At 30.0% G+C, this 25,435-nt stretch overlaps 2 protein-coding genes across 2 annotated transcripts; both read right to left on the reverse strand.

Moving 5' to 3' along the window:
* Positions 1–9,318: 9,318 nt before the first annotated feature.
* On the reverse strand, positions 9,319–16,037 carry LOC139897513 (ATP-dependent DNA helicase PIF1-like). Its single transcript, XM_071880210.1, has 5 exons — positions 15,962–16,037; positions 15,712–15,885; positions 14,444–15,618; positions 12,796–12,897; positions 9,319–9,402 (listed from the first exon to the last, which is right to left on the reverse strand). The coding sequence occupies exons 1-5, from the start codon at positions 16,035–16,037 to the stop codon at positions 9,319–9,321; spliced, it is 1,611 nt and encodes a 536-aa protein (XP_071736311.1).
* A 34-nt stretch (positions 16,038–16,071) lies between these two features.
* On the reverse strand, positions 16,072–17,073 carry LOC139897520 (uncharacterized). The gene has a single exon (XM_071880215.1). The coding sequence runs from the start codon at positions 17,071–17,073 to the stop codon at positions 16,072–16,074; it is 1,002 nt and encodes a 333-aa protein (XP_071736316.1).
* Positions 17,074–25,435: the final 8,362 nt, after the last annotated feature.

A 25,435-nucleotide genomic window follows, 5' to 3' on the forward strand; every position in this document is an offset into this window, starting at 1 on the left:
TGATTTCTCCTATTTGCTGCGATTTATACTCCTATATATATTTCGAAGCTCTATGCTTTTGTTTTCTATTCTCGCCATTAAGTACAGCAAGTAATGATCCAGCATTCGTAGATATGAAATTTGGAATGAACATAACTAATGTTCTGAGAGAGAAATTGTAATAGCACGATCTTGATTGGTTAAATTACCAGAAATCAAGAGAATAGATAGGACTATCAGGAAGATATGTTCTCAATATGTTTGGAGATTAGGTAGAATGTAAGAGTCATGTAACATGGCACATGATGACGTCATGGTCTGTGAATCATCACGTTCCATTAGAAACTCAACATGACTTGCTGTAATATAATCACGTTGATCAAGTGTCATTATATTATACTAACTCATGCTTCAATTTCCAACACTACTTCAAAAACATTCATAATTTAAACTCGAAGGTTTACAGAATATAGAAACTAAACAGTTTCCTTTATGATGTAATACAGATAACGCGAGGAGATAAATGATTTCAGATAAGAATAGTTATGAAAATATCTTCAGAAATATCGAGGATATTTATAATGACAGATACGATGATATCTTAGAATTTCTAATATCGAAAGATGATGAAGAAGATTTGTCCGCAAAGGTTTAGAGTCAGGAGCAAGGTATTCGTTAATGACTTCAGCAGACACTAAATCATTTGGATTCTTTGAAGGCAGGTTTAGTCTTTGTGATTTGTCCACAACCTCCTTCATGGTTTGCTCTATCCGTTTTTCAGTACCAAATTTTCTCATCTTCTGAGCTTCTTCAACTACTATTCTTTATCATCAAACTTTCGACTGTTAAGGTCGTTTATAGTTTTTGTTGCTTCCTTCAACTTTTTTCAACATTCAGAGTATTGATTCGTAGACTGGTTGCTTTTCAGAATTTTAGAATGAAAGCTCATAATTCTAAGAGATGAATATTATATGTATACATTTGATGTTCTAGTACAGTTTTGAATTCAAATAATGCCCATTTGAAAGATGTAAGAATCTAAGAGTGATATTGTCTGTTAAATCTTGGCTTGGATTCTGATTTTTCAAAATCAAAATATGTAATCAAATTTGGATGCGAATGCTTGTTTCGATTTCTAGGAAAGAATGTATATCGTTGTGAAAGTAGTGAGTATAGTTGATGATTCGCTGAATCAGAATCGAAGAATGAAACATATTAATTGTGAATTTATATATCTTTCGGGTATTACCTACTCGTTAAAAGTTTCACAAGTAATATTTTGTACCAGAAAATTTTATTACAATCTTTATGAAAATATATGTATGTATATTTTCTTCAGATGTAATACAAATTTAATGAGTTAATATCATATTAAGCTCATTTGATTTTCGGCTGGATTAGAAATGAATAATCTCTAAAACATTAAAGATTTAATAATCTTCGCGGAGTATCTCACTAATGTAATCAATACTTTGTTATTCAGTTTTATTGATATTTCCTCAGTGAATCATGTTGGTGCTCATGGAACTGTTGCTAACTTTGCAAGGTACGAATGATATTTTCTAGAAAGTTTCGAATACATCGAAGATGAAAGTATAAAATGAAACATATAATTGAATAATATACTTAGTTTATTATGAAATGGAATTCATCGAGTTGAAACGGAGATTGTGGTTAACGAAGGATGTACATCATAGCATATCAGTAACATGAACTAACCAAGTAGTACCTACTAGTTAAGATTCACACGTAATAGCTTAGTACGAAAAAATTTATTGTGATCTCAAAATTCATATATATATATATATATATATATATATAATATATATATATATAATTTCTTCAGAGGGAATGAGTTAATACTTCATAACTCGTTGATACGATATACGCGTTGTTGATTAGGGATGATGTTTGCGGTGATTATGGATCTGGCGGAGCTTGTGATGTTGTAGATGCTGCTGATGCTGACGATGTTGACGGTACTGAAGGTGCTGGTGATGCTGACAGTACTGTTGATGCTGCTGGTAAAACAGATCTAGCTTGTAAATTGTGCACCATTCCGATCAGGGTTTTATTTCATCATTTCTATTCGCTCACTCATCTGGTTTACAATTAGAACTAGAATAAGTAATCTCCAAAATTTTTAGAAACTACATATTCTCTACAGAATATTTCTTTGATGAAGTTATGAATCAATACTTCATCGTTTGTTGTTTTTGATATTCCTTGGTATCTATGGTGCGTATGACGTTGATGTTCGAGGTACAGATTGCGATGTTGAGGTGTGGGATGCGGATGTTGTTGTTGGTGGTGGTAATGATACTGTTGGTGTTGATGATGGTGGTACTGTTGATGCCGGTTATGCTGCTGGTGCTTGTAATCTTTACACCATATTCTCTAAAGCCACTACCCGAGCGCGAAGCTCGTTGACTTCTTCTACTACACCGGGATGATTGGCGGTTCGGACGAGCGCGTGAATAAGATCTAGAATTTGAGATAGTATATAATCATGACGAGATACTCTGGAAATGAGAGAGAAAATGGTATTATGAACAGGTTCGCCGGTAAGTGCTTCAGGTTCTTCGCCAAGAGGTGAATGTGGCGGATGGAAGGGATCACATTCTTCTTGTCTCCAATGATTAAGTAAGCTACGAACCTATCCCCAATTCATCCAGAATAGATGATGGCTAATTGGTTGATCCATTCCGGTCACACTGCTTGCGGAGCTCGAGTGGAAATCCATATCGGAATAGTTGTCGGAATCTAAGGAATGTGAACGAGATACGTGATCCATCTTGTATAATCAGGGAATTGATTTTTGATATGAGATAGATTATAGGATTTAGATTGGTATTCTTCAATACATAATTTACATATGTATATATAATACCAAAATTCCATAAATCACGGAGGAATTCTTTAGAAGATATCAAGAAAAGTTTACAATAACAGATATGCTAAGATATGAAATCGTCTGTACACTATTTATGCAATAAATGCAGGAAAATGTGTCTAGACTTTAAGAATGATAAGCATGTAATTTCCGACAAGAAATAATAAGCAAAACTCGGTAAAAACAGATACGGTCATAGTCCAGACTCACTAATGCATCCTAACAATTACCAGTTAAACACACTAATACAAATTCTGGTTCCCTATGACCTCAAGCTCTGATGCCAACTATGATGACCCGTCCAAATCCATTAGGACGAATATATCATGCAACAATTTCACAGTGAGGTACTGACCTCTACATGATACGTTTTGTAAACATTGCATTCTTTTGAAAAGGCACACCATAAATGAATATCAAATTCCAAGGTTTTTGACGTTTGATGATTTCTACATATAGACAATCACCGTAAATAATAATTTACAATACTACATTTGTTGACAATGCAACCAAAATAAGATACATGGTGATGAATTTGTGAATGCAACGTTTTCTCGAATAAAGCATGTATGACTCCATGCACATAGCTTGTATAACATATAAGCAAATAGCAGAAGACTTCTAGGAACCTGAGAATAAACATGCTTAAAAGTGTCAACACAAAGGTTGGTGAGTTCATAGTTTTAATGTTGCACATAATCTGTATATAAAGGTGGATCACAAGATTTCAGTTGTTTCATCCAGAAACGTTTATCAAAATATTCTACAAGATTGAGCACCCTGGTAACTAAACTTTAACGTTATAATAAGTACCCCTGATTTAACATACATGCAACCAACATGTACAATACACGCAATCCAATGTGTACTAAACTCAAATAGCATACGTCTGTTTTATAGTTCAGGCTAGGGTTTCTCTACCTGGAACAGACGGGGATGTCAAGCCCTATGGATCCATATACAACTATTCGCGCCCACCAGTTCTTATAACCGGCAGCTACTAGTTACCAAAGCTAAGGGATTTTCGGTTCAAACTCAGTGTAGAATTTAGTATGTACTTGTATCCATTGCGTTTAAAATAAAGTGCATGTATTCTCAGCCCAAAAATATAGATTGCAAATGCAATTAAAAAGGGAGCAAATGAAACTCACCTTAGCAGCACATAAGGTCATTCACCGAAATGTGACCGAAACTCGGAATGCAAAATAACCGTAGATCTCAACCTAGAGAACATATGTTGGTCAATACATGTCTAACAAGCTATGTCAAGTCATAGTGTATCACAATCCTAATGCTCGAAAACGTTAACAAAAGTCATCTCAAAAGTCAACCTGACCCAATATGATCTTTAAATCTATACATGTTTATTAACATAATATAAGTCTTGATAATTGAACGAATTTATAGTTTATCAAACTCAAAATATTATTTATTTCAGGAGCTATATTATATTTGAATTATCATGAAAATCGAAAATATTTTATTATTTCACATAGCTTTCCAATACTTGTAAAATCAGATTATAGTGTTTATAAAGCTTTAAAACATGATAAGACAGTCAACTTTGACAATTGTTCAACAAAACAAGACGTGCCTTATATAGAAATTCATTTACTCGATTAGTAATATCTAAAAATTCAATTTATCAATCTCATAGACAAGTTGTTTAAATATTAATTTACAGTTTCAAACACAATTTCAATTAACGTCAAACATAATTCAGTTGACCATATCTTTTAATCCGTTCATCGAATTCACGCGATTTCTAAATGAAAAGTTATTAATTTTTCGATAGCTTTCCAACGACATGCATATCATATACTTTATATCAGTAGCATATGTATCAAATTCGTGATTCATCATAAACTATCTAATGAGAAAATTAAAGCATACATGCATGCATAAACATATATACTCGAGCACTAGACATGGATACACTATTAATATATAAAAGATAAGATATGAATGCTCACGTATCAATATTGTGATTCAATATTGCAGGAAAGTACGTAGACGCAACGGAAATGATAAATGCTAGGTTGACCTTTGATTCATGATCATAACCCCCAAGTAATACCCATAACCTCCATAGCTATAACCCATAATTTCCTTAGCTCTATCCCGCTCGAAAAGCTTGTTTTGAAATCATTTGGGCATAACCTCGTCGTAATATTTTATGTATACATAACTAATATAAATAACTATATAAGATTAATAATAATAATAATAATAATAATAATAATAATAATAATAATAATAATAATAATAATAATAATAATAATAATAAAATAATAAAATAATAATAATAATTATGATGATGAATATGATATGGAGTAATATGTGAAGTTTATGAATGTCTTCGCAGAAATGATCGATCATATATATAGAATAAATATAATAATATAATATAAATATAATATAATAATATAATAAAGTAATAATAAAATAATAATATAGAATCAAACGTGGGATTTAAAAGCCGGCCATGTTTTGTCATTTCTACCGTCAGTTTTCAAGGACCGGTATTTCGTACTCTGTTGCTAATAATTGACGGGTAAAAGTATAAATAAAAAGGATTTCACTTTTTATAATTGAATACATATATTTATTTTGGTTTTAAGCTTTATAAAACTAGTTGTAAAAAGGTCCATTTATTTATAAAATTACTATATACGTTCGATGTAGAGTGTACGTACTAGTCTGCTGATCATTCTGTGCCACGAATTCGTTTAATTCAAACGAATTAATGAATTTTAATATTTTTAAAAGTCGTATTTATTAAATACTTCAGGGGTATTTTATGTAACTTATAATTAATAATTTTGTCGCTTTCATGTGAATAGTAAATTAATTAATTTCGTTTCATTTACTATTCATATGAATAGTAAATGAATTAATTCCGATTCAACTATTTAAGTTACTTTGTTGTACGTTGTGCTTTACAGCTTGTACATCTTTGATTTAATTGCGTTTCTTCTTATAAATTAAAAAATTTACATCATGAAAATAAAACGGTCATATAAATAAAAAAAAATTAATTTGAAATTGCATCGTTCAATAGTAAATTTGTATCATTTAGTATATAAATATTATTGGCATGTTTCCGTATATATATATAATTATCACAAGTTATGACGTTCGTGAATCGTTAGACAAACAGGGTGGTCAACCGTTATATAAAACTCATTTACAAAAGTTTTAAAACTTGTCAGAATTCATTTCTTATCATGACGAAAAGATTAAATCATATAAAGATAAGTTTAAATTTGGTCGGAAATTTTCGAGTCGTCACAGTAGCTGGTTCCCATGTCGATGGTACTGGTTTCGAGGAAAATCTGGGCACGCGTGATCCTTTTCATCAGGAATCCAAGGCGAGTTGTTGTCAAAAACTACATGGGCCTGTATCTCCTACTGGGCCAGATTATTCAAGTGCCTCTAATTTGGACAATCAGGCCCCAATTTGGCTGAAGCTGGGCTCAGATGAAAGAAACGTGGGTGATCCTAGCCCAGAAATAAGTGAATGTCGAGCATATTCCGCGGTAGCCCGTTTTCGCGTTAAAAAGAAAAATGCTCCTCCTTTAATCAAAAGTCATTTTATTAAATATGTGTGGGGTAGGTGTAATATGAAGCGTAACCGACGTCGAGACAATTTTCGTTGGCACGATAGATACTTTATCGAGAATGTGATGAATGACTCGGACGAGGATATTGGTTGCTGCTCATGTTGCTCTTCTTGTGCGTCATCGGACTCGGAATCATAGGCTTATTGTCGTGTTGAGTCGCTCTAATGTCCTCGTGATTGTACTTCTTCTATAGTTTCGAGATTAAGTGTGTTTGTGCGTCTTAATTTTGCAGTTGTTTGTTGTTGTGTTTATTGTCTAGCTCCTTGCTAGTTTTCGTGTAGTGTTTTTTTCTTTTAATAAAAATTGCTTGCCAGCAAAAAAAAGTAGTGAGTTCTCTCACAAAATAATTTTTCCTAGATCCTCCTCACCAGTAATATATTAATTAATGGGAGGTATTACATTGAGGCAAAAGGGAGTTATGGGTCTCAAAATATTAAGGTCACTAGTGTAATACGGAGTATTTATGAATTATGATTTATGATATATATATATATATATATATATATAAGAGTAAAAGTTAAATTATACATTGATCACTATAGAAAAAAAGTCATAGTTAATATTACATTTTTTTTTGCTTCTGAAAGAAAACCTCAAGTTCAAGTGTAACAACAATAACAATCTACATAATCATTTATGGCATATACATATTTTTTTGATTTACTAATATATTCAATTACTGCAGATTTGAACTTGAGAAGTGTAACACTAATATAACAATCTATATTAAATCTCTAACTTAGTAACTAACTAAGCATGGGTGAGTGTATAGTTAAGTAAATCAAGAGTAATATTAATGGTTAAATCCCAAAAGAATGTAAAATATGCCATTTTTTTTTCCTAACAAAATGTACTTTTCTCTCTTTTTTTACTAGTCCATAATGCTATTAGAACTTTCAATAAATTCTGTAGCAATCCTACTCCTTTTGTCCGAATTTTAACATACCGTAATGTACTTGGTTGCAGGATTTTGGGACCATTTTGTGTCTCACGTACAACAATTCTTATAATCTATCCAAGGGTTTGTAATAGTTAGTAGTTAGCTATGTAATTGTGAAACGTATTTGGTTTAGTTTGGCTCTAGTTCAATTGTTTAGTCAAGTATACCAAGGTATTGTCAATTAGACATTGGTCTTTCTCAATTGTAATACTATACTCTTATATCTTCTGATTTAATTTAGGGCAAATGGCCCGAAAGAGTAACATATGTTACCCAATTTGACAATCAAGGTAACTCTCAATTTTCTTAAGCCCGAAAAGTATTAAGTTTTTTAATTTATTAAATAATTGGATTGCGATTTCATATTTTTTAAAAATGAGGTAATCATCGTCAAATTCATTAATGATCGTTAGTCAAAAATACATGGTTGGTCCCTTAAGTTTCTTAAAAGTTGCACCCATAATCCTCTTCATCACCAACTTCATCTTCATCGCCACCATCTGCATCATCATCGCCACCATCTTCGTCATCATCATTGGAAACCACCACCACCTCCATCTTCGTCATCGTCGTCGGAAATCACCATCACCATCGAAGGTCTGAACGAAAACCACCACCATCTTCGTCTTCGTCGCCACCATTTGCATCATCAATATCATCGCCACCATCTTCATCATCATCGTCGAAAACCACCACCACCACCACCACCATCTTCATCATCATTGTCGGAAACCACCATCATCGTCGAAGGTCTGAACAGAAGACACCATCATCGTCGAAACCACAAAATTAAGACATGAAATTTTGCAGAAAGCAGTGTTGGAACTAATCAAACACGTCTCCAATATCAATTTTTCCATAATCACCCCCAAAATTACTAGAACACTCAATTTTAGTTTCATTTTTTTCGAAACTAAAAATGTGCAGATCTTGATCGAAACTTGGAATTAGAATCTGGGATTTTGAGGATATAATACTAAGTGATTTTCAACCTTTCCACGTTTTTAGATTTTCCATATTTGTAAACAAACACTTGTTGTTACTGAAGATGATGAAAAGGACTAGTGGTGCAATCTTTTAAGAAACTTCAGAGACCGTATTTTGATTAACGATCGTTAATGAATTTGACGATATTATATTTTCGTTGATAAATTAAGAATCGTAATCCTTTTCGGGCTTACGCAAATTGCAATGGGGGTTAACTTTGATTGTTAAATTAGGTAACTTATGTTATTTTTTCGGGTCTTTTATTCGTTAATTTACTTTTTGTTTTTGCCAAAAAAAGATACTCAACTATGTACATATATTTGAAGCAATGGACATAACTTTTTGTTGCAAAATCTTGTAAATTTGATTTTTTCACATTTGCATTTCTCACATATAAGACTAGTACAAGATATATATATATATATATATAAAATATATTGTCGATTTCAAAAAGTTTCAACTAAATAATAGACATGATCTTCGTATAGAATATATAACATGTAGAGAATGGGCCACTAACTAACAGAAGGGTCGTGGTCGACATGTGAATAGCAATTGTAACTTTATGATGATGCATGACATTACCTACTTCAAATGTTAACATCAATTACTACAATTCAATAAAGAAAACAACTACACTTTGTCAACAAGAAAAATATACCACAATAATATTATTGAAAGGAATAGATTTAGAAAATAACTTCAAGAAATTAAATTGCTACAACTGTCTTTTAAATTAAACGAATAATGTTTATTCTGTTTAAAACTACTCGAGATCTTAAATATGAATTGAATTCAAAATCATTATCATTATTCATTATATATTATATAAAGCTTAACCGGCTTGCGTTTTAATAATTTTCCAAATTCTAGTGATAAATGGATTGCGTTAATTGTCATGTGGCAACCAAAACAAATAAAATCGGGTTATTTTGATTCGTGTCCATCGGTTTGTGCTCAGGCCTCAGGGCCAAATACCACTAAACCGAACCCATAAAAAGGATAAATGAAATAAAAGAAATTATAAGTTACTGTATTATTTTTATTATGAGGGGAATAGTAGTCTAAATTTTACTACGATATTTTGTTTTTTCTAAAGGGGGCCACCAGAAAAGGATGGTACATAGTTGTATAGTTCCAAAAATGAAGAATAGAAGTAAGGGAATGTGTGATGAGACTCTTTAACAGCATGATCATATCATGTGTTAAAAGTAAAGCATGTAGTTGTAGTTGTGACCAATTGCTTAGGCAGGACACAAAAAAGTAGACCAACTTAACCAATTCCCTTATTTTATTTGACTTTTTGATGTATTACTCCTACTAAAACACACAAAAATTAATAACTCTATAGGTATGACTTTTATCAACCACACTTAATTGATTAGCATATGAATTTAGTGGAAAACAGGATCATTCATATTTTGAACATTGCTTCAAGCTAAGGTTACATGTGACCTTACTATTTCGATAACACTCCTAAAATGCAATTGCTTTTAACATTAATAAGGTTCAATTTTATGAGATTTTTGTTGGAGAATTAAATATCTACGTACTCCCACTATCTATCGTAATTATTCTCAAGACTAGGAGTCAATGCCCGTGCGTTGCACGATTTGTCTCAAATCTCACTATTTTGAAATTCGTGTTCCGAATGGTTAGAGTCATGACAGAAGTTGATTGAAAACATATTAACTTTGAAGTGAAAGTTGATGTATGTTCTATTATGTAAGTGGTCAAGTAAAATTTTGTGCATGTGTTTTATTTTTCACTATGAAAATCTGCACATTCGTGTTATATGTATTAACCATGAAACTATATATAAATAAAAGTTTACTAAAAGTGATTAAATGCGCTAACAAATGATGCCAAAATACATTATAAGACTTATTGTAGTACGATTCATAATATTAAAACATATATCACCTTTACAATTTACCATTAACTTTTTGAAAGTCTTTCTTTATGACTTCATATGTGACAATAAGTAGATATATAATAATTGCAGTACATAAAAAAAACTTCTAAATATAAACATGAACTGTTACGTATTACTACACCACACAATATAAAACTCGTGAATAGAATTAAAATGGAGGTTATAAATTGAATAACAATTGATATAAAATTAATAATTATTTATTATCTATTATATTAAAGATATGTAATACCACCAAGAGTAGTAAACCTTACAAACTTTTCAATAATTGTTATTTTTTTTATTTTCCTTAATTTAACTTTAATTATAAATTTCCATTCATAATAAGTAAAATTTATATGTCATAAATTATATAATTAGTTTCAATCTTTTCATTTTTCTTATCATAATTTTGTCATAAATTTAAAATTAAGCTATGACATAAATAATAACAATAATTTTAAACTTTTTATTTTTCATATTTACATTGATAGATATCGTTTCATATATATATATATATATATATATATATATATATATATATATATATATATATATATATATATATATAAATATAATTATTTATGAAAATTAATTAAATAAAAGTTATCTATATATTTACATGTATAAAAAATGTTACACATATAATAATCATATAGTTATATGAATTATATACCTATATCTAAAAGGTAAAGTGGAAATGAATAGTACTATTTATTTTTCCACTTTTCCCAAACTTAACCCCTTAACTTTCATTAACATACAAATCGAACCCCCCACTTTATACGTATATTTTTCTCAAAACTTCGCAAGCTTAACCCCCTAACTTTTATTAAAATACAAATCGAACCCCCACTTTAGTAACTTTTTTTTTTTTTTACTAATATTCAATTTTCACAAACTTAACCACTAACTTTTATTAAAATACAAATCGAACCACCACTTTATACGTAAAGTTTTTTCAAATTTCACAAACTTAACCCACTAACTTTTATTAAAATACAAATTGAACCCCCACTTTACTAACTTTTTTTTTTAAAATAAATCCCGAACGCTAAAAGCAGCAACTTTCACAAAAGGAACAACCCTTCAATGTTATGTCGAAAAAAAATTCTTTTTTACAAAATAGATCAAGACTTTTTTTTAACTCGCATTCAAAACGGAGCCCCCGACGCGAAGCGAGGGCTCCACAACTAGTTATAACTAAAATGTAATAATAATAAAAATAATAATCATAATAATATTCATAATTATAATTATGAATTATAATCATAATAGTAATCATAATCTTAATTATTAATCATATAAGTTATACAAATATACAATATAATAATCATAATATCATAATTGTAATTAAAAAGAGATCTTCGAACGAATCGATCTAACATAGTGTCAACCACGTTTCTTCTAGCATTGTCAGCGGTTTACAATATTTTAAATTGATGTTTCTTCGATACCTAAAAAACACACAAACATATATTGTGTTTAATAATATATATATATATATATATATATATATATATATATATATATATATATATATATAATATATATATATATATATATATATATATATATATATATATATATATCATTTCTTCTTTTTTTCATCTTAAAAAAATGAGAATACATCATTAGTAATATGGTGTGCTCTTTTGTATGGTTGATATGAAAAAATAAAATGGAGATGCATATTTATAGGCTAAAAAAATAAATTACGTTACTTAGAAGATGAAAGGTTTATATATTTATTGATAATTAATTACTTAAAATTTATTTATGACCTTTTTATTTAATAAGGTATTTATTTATTTTTTTTACTTTTTTACCATAATAATTTTAACCTTTTTTACCCGTCTATTAAATTACATGGGTACATTTTATTAAGATAACCGTATTTAATACACCATATTTATGATTCTAGGACTCAATTACTATAGATATATAGACAAGATTTAACCACAACGTCATGGTCACCATGCGACCTTAACTAATATAAGTAGAACTGGACTTAATTCGTGACACAATGGTTCAACCACAATACCTTAAATATTAGGCACATATGAGGTCAAGAATTCGATCCCTGAGATTGTAAAATACCTGTGAATGAGGTTTTACCGAACCGTACGCAGCAATTTGACCCGATCCATATGCCGTATGGAATGATGGATTGAGTCCTTGTTATGCGGTTAAGTTTTCACCCAAAAACGCATGTGCATGAAAAATAATCGGGTAGGTGTTTCTATCCCCGTCAGTTATTTGACTTATTTCAAACACTTTCCAATATATATATATATATATATATATATATATATATATATAAAATAGGGTTAAAGCCACAAATTCGCTATATACCTTCTCAAATGTCCGTATGTCGCTCATATATTCATTTGCGTCCTACTGTTGTCTATAAACTTTCAAAAAATGTACCAATGTCGCCCCCTATACTTTTTTTTACCTGTAACGAAAACAATTGATGACGTGGCTTATAAGTAGTCATGACACGTCGGTGATATATCGGAATAGAAGCTGAAATTATATGGGTGACATCGGAACACAACTGAAAGTATATGAGCGACATCAGGACATATAAAATGAAAAAAATTAAATAATTAACTTTACCGGTTCAGCAGGTAACAGTTAATGAAATGTTAATATTGGTACATTTTTTGAAAGTTTGTAGACGACAGTGGGTCGCAAATGGGTATATGGACGACATCGGGACATTTGAGAAAGTATATAGCCAATGTGTGGCTTTAACTCTATATAATATGGGTCATCATGAAGAGGGAAGCACTTTTTTTGGGGGGGAAGGGGGGAGAAGTAAATTTTTTTTTTTTTGAATTTTATTTTTTAAATTTTATTTTTCAAATATTAAAATCACATGAAAATATGAACATCTAAAAAAGACATTTTGTGACAAATGTTATTATTTTGACGGGAAATTGCTCGAAGAAATAAATGATAACATTCATCACGAGTAATGTTTTAATTAGAGTTTATTTGCATCATTTTGTTTTCATCTTGTGTGAAGTGTTTTTTTTTCAAAATTTAGCCCGAATTCGAGTTTAGGGATTAGGGTTTAGTGTTTTGGGATTAGTTCCTAAATCCAAAACCCTAAACCCTAAACTCTAAACCGTTCATGTTAGAAATTCAATCTAAACCCTAATTTCTAAACCCTAAACCCTAAACCCTATATTCTAAACCCAAAACCATAATTTCTAAACCCTAATTTTTAACCCCCTAATTTATAAACCTAATATATAAACCCTAATTTTTACCCCTTACAAAACTCAGAAGCAAAACAATCATTGCAATGAATGTTATCATTTATTTATTCGAGCATTTTTTCGCCAAAATAATAACTTTTATAATAAAGTGTCTTTTTTAAATATTCATATTTTCATGTGATCTTAATGCTTGAATAAAAAATTAAAAAAAAATGAAAAAATTTACTTCTCCTACTTCTCCCAAAAAAGTGTTCCCCTCTTGATTAAAACAATATATATATATATATATATATATATATATATATATATATATATATATATATATATATATATATATACTAGATTTTTTGAGCCCGTGCGATGCACGGTGGATATAATATAAATGATTATAAAAGATTTTTTTATTAAATTAGTATCAACAATTGATATAATTGTAGCAACAATTGGTAGTTGTTTTTAAAAAATGTTGATGCAAACATTTAGAAGTTATGATATGTAATTAATTGTTGATGGATCTCATAAAAATGAAACATAGTTCTAATTTTTAACAAAAATAACATTAAACATACATTATAGTTAATAGATGTCATAACAATGAAACATAGTTCTAATTTTTTTAACAAAAAAAAAACATTAAATATAGTTCTAAACTTAAATCTATAAGTGTTGCAACACTTCTTTGAATACAACATTTTTGGTTTTGTTAGATATTTTATTATCCTTCTCTAGAATTAATATCTTTATTCCTTGCCGATTGGTTACTCGAGAAAGTGCAACATATAGTTGTCCATGACTAAAGACCGGTTTTGGAAGAAATAAACCGACATACTCCAGTGATTGTCCTTGACTTTTATATATGGTCATTGTAAAGCACACCGACAACGGATATTGTCTTCTTTGGAATTTGAAAGGTATTCTCTTGTCCGTAGGAACGATTAGCATACGTGATATAGCTGTTATCTTTCCCACGTTTGAACCGGTTAAAATTTTGGCTTTGATCATTCTTTCCCCTAATTCAATAACTTGTAACCGTGTACCATTACACAGACCTCCTGTTTGATCAACATTTCGAAGTAACATAACTGGTACACCAACTTTCAGCCTTAGATTGTGCTTTGGTAATCCACCAACTTCAATACTATTTAAGAAATCAGTATTGTATAGTTCAGAATTAAAGTCAGTGTCTCTTTGTGAAGCACATATACTATCTGAACTCAAATAGGACCTTTCTTCACCTTCCATACAATGCATCATTCTATCATTAATGATGTCCACAACTTCATGAGTTGGAGCAAGAATAGCATGTTGTTGATAATAATGTGGATTGGCAAGATTAAGAAGATATTCTGGATAAATAGTTGAGATCATAGAACCAATTGGATCAACAGAATCTGTTATCAAAAGATCTTTTGGAATCTCAATATCAAAAACTCCGTCTTCGGATTCACCTACGTTACCATTGCCTATTTCTAGTATCCATTCAGCAAACTTTCTAGTATCGACATCAGTTGAAGACGCACCAAGACCACCTAATCTCATGTTAACTGTAAGTTTTAAAACAGTAACATAATCCCACAAAAATGAGGAATTGAGTGATGCACCCACTATATCTTGTCTTGTACCCTTTTGAATGATCGATAAAATTTGTCGAAAATCACCACCAAACGCAACAATTTTACCCCCAAATAGAGTATCCATGCTATGAGGATTGATTTGATGGCATATATCACGAAAATACCGATCAAATGCTTTAACACACATCTTGTTCACCATCGGGGCCTCATCCCAAATAATAAGTTTCGCCCTCCTAATGAGCTCAGCCAAATTGATGTCCGACTTAATAGTACAAAAGGACTCATCTGTCGGTTGAAGTGGTATTCTAAAACGTGAATGAGCTGTCCGACCTCCAGATAACAATAAAGCTGCAATACCACTTGTTGCAACATTTAAAACAATTTCTCCTTTACTTCGTAATGCAGCTGTTAGTGTTTTCCAGAGAAATGTTTTTCCAGTACCACCATAACCGTACAAAAAGAACACAGCTCCCGTGCCTTCATCAACAGCTTTTATTATCTGATTATATGCATCCTTTTATTCTGTTGTTAACTTGGTAATGAAATCTGCATGTTCAACTTCAAGTGTACTTTTGTCGTAGGAGAGCTCATCTATAATAAGATGGTTTTCAGAAATATTCCTTGTATTATAAGATGGGAAAGGCATTGAACTAAAATTTCTCAATGAACTACTATTACGTTGAAGTAATCTTTTGATCTCTTGTAAAGTTAAATCTTTCAAAAGTTCGATCCCAATTTTTGTTCCTGCAATCAATTACATTTAATTGATTAGTATATTGTATTTGACAAAAATCGAATAATATAATGTAAATATCATTACCTGGTCTGTTTGGATGAACGACATCTACCGACAAAAATTCAAATGTTTTGTCAAATACATCTTCCGGTTGACTCATAGTGTTAGTTAACAGTAGCTGTGCAAAAAAATTTCTAACAAAATGTCCACCCTCCCCAAAAAAAAGCCTCTTTAATAGCTTCTATATACTCGTTATCATCATCCAATAAACCTAAATGGTAGCAAGCATCTTTGAAGTTATCAAATAGGATACCATTTACCGTCCTGATTTCTTCATACGAAGTTGGACCTTTAACCTTGTTGAGTAGAATTCTAAGATAAAAAAGATCACCAGCAGCTGCTGAAACATGATGAATACGCCCAATTACACCGGTTTTCCTTTTACGCAGCTTCCACACCCTGTCGTCTTTGTCCCAAATGAACTTTGTCGGGAAATCAATGTAAGTCAACTGACGTGCTTGTTGGTTGCACCCATTACACTTCATCCATTCAAGAAACATTGATGTATTCACAGATGGTTTTTCTAATACTTGTTCTATTACTTCATCTACATCAAAAATGATTTGGTGTTCTCCCTCCAAATGGAACGATAGTCTTATAACTGATGGGTGATGATGATGTATATCGAATGAGAAAATTCTCCACATGGCTTCACAAGATGAAACATATCGACAATCATAATATTGTTTTATTTCATCAGTTTCTTGATCACAGAGATGTGCTGTAATCTTATCATTGCCTTTGTTGATATATTTGAACAAATATCGAATTGAACCTATTTGGTTACACCACTCTACATTGAGATGTGCTTGGTACATTTTAAGTAGTTGAGGGTTATAAGGTACCACACAGCTGTTATCCAAATTGTGACATTGTTTTCTGATCGTTCTTCCGTCATTCCTTCTTCTGCAGATTGGATAACCGTCTTGATCAGTTTTTGTGACATCTGAGAAAGGTTTTGGAAACCTTTTTGTACATTTTTTGGTTTCTGTATCAGTGCATTGGAACGATGGATTCCTGTCCCCACAAGGGCTGTGTATCATTAAATCTGACACGAATTGATACAGTTCGGGTTCATTGATTTCATCCGGTATTTCAGCGCATATATACTTATCTACATCTATTGATTGTGGCATTTTGCTTCTTTCATCAAGGAATAAGCATATATGGGCATGAGGCAAACCACGTTTTTGAAATTTCACAGTATAGACTTCTAAAAAAATAAACAAACATATTATTAATAAGGGAGTTATCTATTATTGGATGATGTAAATTGTGTTGTATATTAGTAGTTATTGACATAGTATGTAAGCATTAAATATAAAAAAATCAATTTAACACATAGTAAAATTGGAAAAGTAGATAAAAGTTATAGTCAAACCTGCTTTCAAAGTACCAAAAATCTTTTTTTTCCTTATATCTTTCATCAGTTGGTCGAGCTTCATTTTAAACAACCTTGCACACAAAGCAGGTTTGTCTTCTGGTTTAAAATGTGATGACCCGAGAATTTCCAACCAAATTTAAACTTAATCTTTATATGGTTCTAACACGATAAGCAAAGTCTATTATGTTGAGTCTCAAAAACTTTGAAACTATGTTCATAAATTCAATTGACCTTTGACCATTACCGACGATTCACGAACAATTACTGTAAACTAATATGTATGTATATACATATATATATGTAAATATAAATAACAGTATGATAATAAAATTGAGATAGTAAACTACAATTAAATCATTAGAACTAACTATGTAAAAATAATATACAAAATAAATAAGTGTAATTAAAATGTGTGTGTATATATATATATATATATATATATATATATATGTGTGTGTGTGTGTGTGTGTGTGTGTGTGTGTGGGTGTGTGTGTGTGTGTGTATATGTGTGTATATATAACTTATAATTAGTTGTAATATATAGATAAATGTTATCACATAATATAATATTGTATATTATATTAAATGTAATTACAAGTATAGTTGTTACATCATTACATTCAATATTAATAATATTATTAAGACTTATTATATGAAAATTGATACATTTAAGTTGTTACAATTACTAATATTATTGTATCATTGTTAACATCATTATTACTATTATAACCAGTAGTAAAGTTGTAATTTTAATTATTATGATTTATATTAGTGATATTACTAGATATAAATATATTATTGAACATTAAAAATAATTAATATTATCATTAATAGGATTATTATTATCACTGTTATAATTATTATTATAGGTGTTATTATTTATTATTAATATAATTATGGTTATTATTATTGATATTATTATTATTATTATTATTATTATTATTAATATTAGTATTTTTATTATTAAGTATTCTTAACAAAATTAATAATATTAATGGATTATTATTAATAAAATTGATAACAATAATTTACTTAATACAACACTTATATAAATATAAAAATACTTTGTATATAAATATAAAACAGCTATACTCCATAATATATAGTATTATACATATTAAATCAGTAATATTATTATTATTATTATTTCTATGATTATTATTAATTGTATTTATAATAATATTATAAATACTATATTTATTAAATTATATTAATTATTTACATAATTATATTAAGTGGGAATCATAATCAGCTACCAGTTGCTTTCTACTGTAATTGAATTCCAAAATTCATACAACTTGATTCCCAAACAAATTCAGTATCAAACAAAATCTGTTTAGGGTCATTGTCTTCTTAATTTTTTTATTTAATTATCTGTCCTTGAATATAATCCATGTCGATCAATTTGGCTTTACAAATGATGCGATTCAGTGTCAGTGATACCAGAGAAAACCCACATTATCCTGTAACAATTACAACTATCTTTTACAGAGTCCAAATTGTCGAAATTTTTATCAAATATTGAAGAACACTCATTAAATACTCTGTACGTGTAACTCAAAATCAATTACATTGAAATTGAGTTAAAGTTTAAAATCCTTTATTTCAGCTAGGTTAGAAATCTTCCATTCGAACTTTCTGCAAAGTTTCAAGGCTCAATTCTTTCTAACAAGTTTCAATTTATGAGTCAATGTTATTTTTCAAAAAGTCAACATTTTTGTTTATTGAGAAATTCGAACTCTGTTTGGTGTTTTCAGATCAATTAAAGGTTCAAAAAGTTTCTAAAGGTGATTTAGAGTATACTTCATGTTGTAACTATAATGTAAAACTGCCCTGAATTCGAAATCGAGTGTTGAGTTGGGTTGCTCATCGCGAGCCTGTAACATCAGGTTTATTTTTCTGTTTCTTTTTGTGTTTCGATTTTTTTGTTGAACAAATACCTTCAATACCAGTCAGTTATAATTAAATTTCAGTTTTTATTAAAACCTTAAATCAATATTTTGATAATACATTTGTCCTCTGATCGATCGATGTTGAAGAAGAAGAAAATGGAACTAGTTAATACGGGATATATATATATGGATTCAGTAATATTTCAGAAAATGGGCAACAACCCAACGGTCGATAGTGTTGGTATGTGGGCGAGAGGTCTCGGGTTCGAGCCCGGCTTGGGGCATTTCATTTTAGAAAGGATTTATGAGGTAGTCTTCTTTTTATTTATTATTTATTATTATTATTATTAATTGTTATTGTTATTATTATTAATTATGTTATTATTATTGTGTTAATTATTATTATCACTGATATTAATGTTATGAGTATTATTATCATTAACTAACTAATATTATTATTAACATCATTGTTATTATTACTATGATAATGATAATCGTTATTAATCCTAATATTTAGGAATATTAATATTATTAATCAAACTAAGAGTATTATTATTATCATTATCATTATCATTATCATTAGTATAAGTATTATAATTACAATTAGGATTATTATTATTATTATTATTATCGATATTGTTAGTAATATAAGTATTACAAATATCATTTCTATGGTTATAAGTTTTAGAAACATTATTTATCATTAATATTTTTATGAGTAAGATTATTATAAATTTTGTCACTTTTGTATTATTATCATTATTATAATTATGATTATTATTATTATTATCATGAAAGTAATACAAATCATTATTAGTTTTATAAATATTAGTATTGGTATCATTCTATAACTATTAGTATTATCATTACGTATTATTATTATTATTATTATTATCATTATTATTATTATCATTATTATTATTATTATTATTATTATTATTATTATTATTATTATTATTATTATTATTATTATTATTATTATCATTATTATTAATATGAACCAAATTATTGTAAGTATCATATTAATAACATCACGAGTATCATATTTATTATACCATTAATGGTATCAATATCTTAAATTGGATTAGCAGTAAAATTAATATTGTTACAAGTACTATTATTAATATCATTGTTATTATCACTAATAGGGTTATTATTAACATATGTATATTATTAATGTTATTATCATTAATTAAATTTTTTTACTAATATTAACTTAGTATAATAGAACTACTATTTTGATAAACAAATTAAATACATACATAAATATATATATTTAACGCATATAACATAATAAAATCTAATATTTTTATATATATACAAAATGAACATATAAAACATATACATATATATATTATTAACATAAAAATGATATAACTAATACATTTATATATATATGTGTTCAATTACAACTATGAATATTAATAAATATACAAATGATATAGGTTCGTGAATCTGAGGCCAACCTTACACTTGTTCAATGATGTTATATGTATTTTTACTACAAAATACAGTATGGTGAGTTTCATTAATCCCTTTTTAAATGCTTTTGCAATATATATTTTTAGGACTGAGAATACATGCGCTGCTTTTATAAATGCTTTACGAAATAGACACAAGTAATCGAAACTACATTCTATGGTTGGATTATCTAATCGAATATGCCCTTTTTATTAAGTCTGGTAATCTAAGAATTAGGGAACATACACCCTAATTGATGCGAACTCTAAAGATAGATCTATCGGGCCCAACAAGCCCCATCCAAAGTACCGGATGCTTTAGTACTTCGAAATTTATATCATGTTCGATGGAGGATCCCGGAATGATGGGGATATTCTTATATACAAATTGTGAATGTCGGTTACCAGGTGTTCAATCCATATGAATGATATTTTTGTCTCTATGCATGGGACGTATGTTTATGAGAATTGGAAATATGGAAATCTTGTGGTCTATTAAAAATTATGTAATGATTCCTTATGATAAACTAATGAACTCACCAACCTTTTAGTTGACACTTTAAAGCATGTTTATTCTCAGGTATTAAAGAAATCTTCCGCTGTGCATTTGCTCATCTTAGAGATATTACTTGGAGTCATTCATGGCATATTTCAAAAGACGTTGCATTCGAGTCGTTGAGTTCATCCAGATTATTATTAAGTCAATTATAGTTAGATATATTATCAAATGGTATGCATGCCGTAAACTTTCGATGTAATGAAAGATTATCTTTTCAAAAACGAATGAAATGTTTGTAAAATGTATCATATAGAGGTCAAGTACCTCGCGAAGTAATCAACTGTTGTGAATCGTTTGTAATCGATATGGACTTCGTCCGGATGGATTAGGACGGGTCCTTTCAGTTGGTATCAGAGCGGTGGTCGTAGCGAACCAGGTCTTGCATTATTGTGTCTAACTAGGAGTTGTTAGGATGCATTAGTGAGTCTAGACTTCGACTTAATAGTTGTTAGGTTACTTTAAGGAGTCTGGACTTGAACCTGGTCTGCATGTCAAAAGTTTTGCTTATCATTTCGTGTCGAAAATTACCTGCTTATCATTCTTAGAAAATCACTTGCTTATCATTCTTAGTCTAGACACGTTTGACTGCATTGACTGCATGAATAGTGTATAAACAAACTTCATATCTAAGCGTATCTGCTACTGCATATCTTAGCGTATCTTTTACTGTAACTTTGTCTGACATATTCCGTATATTCCTCCGTAACTTATGGGATTTTAGTATTATATATGCATATGTAAATTATGTATTGCAAGGTACTAATCTACATCCTATAATCTATTTCTTATCAAAAATCCTTCATCTGATTGTACGAGATGAATCCCTCAACTAGTTCGAGTCCCTCAGATTTTGATAGCTATTCCGATAGTTATTCTGACAGCTATTACGACATGTATATTCACCTAAGCTCCGAAAATGATGTCACCAGAAAGAATCAATCAATCAGCTATCCCCAATTCATATGATGCATTCATAGTCGACTTAATCATTGGAGACGCGAAGAAGGCGATCCCTTCCACCAACCGAATTCACCTCTTGACAATAAACCTGAAGCGTTTACCGGCGAACCTATCCGAAACACCATTTTCAGCCTCATTTCCAGGGTAGCTCGTCACGATTATATTCTATCTAAAATTCTAAACCTTATTCATCTGCTCGTTCCGACAGACAATCATCTTGGAATAATAGGAGAAGTCAACGAACTTCGCGCTCGAGTAATCAATCTGGAGAATATGGTACAAAATGTACCAGCTTCAGCAACATCACCGGCACAACCAGTACCATCAGTAACAGCACCAGTACCATCAACAATCCATGCCTCAACATCTCATTATGTACCTCGAGTATAATCATCGTTCTACGTATCGTTCTACATCGATTATCTTCGTTCTTCATGACAATTAAGTAATCTCTAAATGTTTTAGAGATTATGTATTCTAATTCTAATGGTAAACCAAATGAGTTTAATATCATATTAACTCATTAAATGCATGATTATATCTGTAGAAAATATATATGTATATATATTTTCATAAAGATTGTAATTAAAATTTTTTTTGTACAAACTGTTAATGATGAAAATATTTTAACGGGTAGGTAATACCCGATGAATATTTAGATTTCACATTAATAAGTTACACTGTACATTCTTCGAATCTGATTCAACGGTCAATTACCATCCTACTTACATCCACAAATATACGAATCTGATTCACCACAGAATAACCATTTTCATTCAGTTTCATATTTGGATTTTAATCTATCAGAATCCAACAAGTGGCATAATGAAGAACACATTTGACGAAATAAAAATTTGATAGAAACAAACAAATTAACTATGAAAAATTTTGTTAAGAATTCACGCTAACTGTTTCCAGCTAACTGTTCCTAGCTAACTGATTATATTTTATTTATCGTAGTTTATTTATCGCAATTTATTTATCGCAATTTATTTATCGCAATTTAATTATCGCAATTTAATTTATCGTCATTTAATTTCTGTTATTTATTTTATGCACTTTAAATATCGGGACACGTATACAAGGTTTTGACATATCATATCGACGCATCTATATATATTATTTGGAATCACCATAGACACTCTATATGCAGTAATGATCGAGTTCTCTATACAGAATTGAGGTTGATTCTATAATAATATATATACTTTGAGTTGTGATCGAGTCTGAGACATGTACACGGGCCACGATACGTATTAATTAATTCGAATATTATAAACTATATATGAATTATTGAATTGCTAACTGTGGACTATCAATTATGGACTATCAACATTGGACAATTAAAATGAATTAAAATATTGACTATAATATATGAAACTAAACAATTCTTCAAGTTTGCCACTTGATTTCATCTTAAACCTCGTTTGTATCTTGATGATTACAATCTGCGTTCAAACCTTTCATGATTCTTGAAAACACCTCAATTGATAGGATGAATCAACCGCACTTCATCTATGGAAGGAAAGATTTATGCATATAGTTATGCACCTAAGAAACTCTCGGCAATTGAGTAAAAGTTTAACACGTAGCCACGTCAGATCCTTTGGCATTTATTAGCAAAAATAACTTTGCGATCCCTTTTCAAAGTAGCAAATTTTGTCACAGCTTCAACAAATCAACTTCGACTTTTCGTTCGAAACAACCTTATTATCACCTTGATTTATATGTATGCTCTTTTATTGTTAACGGGGAACCTTTTATATTCCACCATATTACCGTCAGCGTTTAATCATCTAAAAACACAATTCTCTTGAAATCACCTCGGATCGATAACCAATGATTCAGGTATGGTAGCAGTAAATGTAGAGGAATCGGCAATCAGTACTTTGAAAACTCACAGCATATCTACATCAACAGTTATATGTATAAAATTTATCTCTTAGAATAATGATCTTCCATTCTGAAATTTTGAAAAGGCACCCAGTTTACGAATTGATACTCTGAATGTTGAAAAAGCTGAATGAAGCAGCATAAACTGTAGGCAACCGTAAATGACCTTAGTCGTCGGAAGTTTGATAATAAAGAATAATATGTTGGAAAAGCTCAGAAATGTTGAAACTAGAAAACGGATAGAGTTAACCATGAAGGAGACTAAGGACAAATACAAGGACCATACCCTATACTCAAAGAATCCAGATAATTCTGGATCCGTTGAAATCTTTAGAGAATATCTTGCTCCGAAGTCATGTTAAAATCTTGCGGAAAATCTTTCTCCATCAACCATCGAACTTAGAAATTCCAAAATATCATCATCAATATCTTTGATATTTCTGAGGATATTTTCATAAATATTCTCGTCCGGAATTATATACCTCCTCGTGCTTCCTGTGTATAATTATGTTGGAAACATTCAATAGAAAATTTAGTACCGAAAAGCAGATTATGCGAAACTAGGAAGAAAGTCGTGGACAAATCACAAAGAATAAGTTTGACTTCAAAGAATCCAAATGATTCAATGTCTGCTAAAATCTTTAGTGAATATCTTGCTCCTTACTCTAAACCCTTGCAGATAATAGTTTCTATCATCCTCTGATCTTAGATATTCCGAGATATTATCGTATCTTTCATTATAAATATCCTCCATATTTCTGGAGATATTTTTATAACTATTCTTATCTGAAATCATTAATCTCTTCGTGCTATCAGTGTTACATCATATAGAAACTGTTAGTTTCTATATTCTGTAAACTTTAGAGCTTAAGATATGAATGTTATTGAAGTAATGTTGGGAACTGATGCATGAGTTAGTATAATATAATGACACCTGATCAACGTGATTATATTACAGTAAGTCATGCTGAGTTTCTAATGGGACGTGATGATTCACAGATCATAACATCATCATGTGCCATGTCACATTACTCTTTCATTCTACTAAACTCCGGAACAAATCAAGAAAATGTATTCTTGATGGTTCTAACTTTCGTGATGTTGATAAATTTGAAAATCAAATTGTGCTATCACGTTCCTTCCTGCTTTGAACATTATAATCATTCGAAACTCTATATCTACAAATTCTGGACCATTATTCGCTCGACTTGAAGTCGGGAAGAGAAAACAAAAGCATAGAGCTTTAAAATATAAGGGAGAATATAAAGCCCGATAACAACACACAAATTACAAACCGTGTATATCAATGTTTATCGCAACATAAAGACACGAGAGAATTAAAAACATTAT

The sequence above is a fragment of the Rutidosis leptorrhynchoides genome, chromosome 3 (assembly GCF_046630445.1).
Source record: "Rutidosis leptorrhynchoides isolate AG116_Rl617_1_P2 chromosome 3, CSIRO_AGI_Rlap_v1, whole genome shotgun sequence".
Lineage (NCBI taxonomy): Eukaryota > Viridiplantae > Streptophyta > Magnoliopsida > Asterales > Asteraceae > Rutidosis > Rutidosis leptorrhynchoides.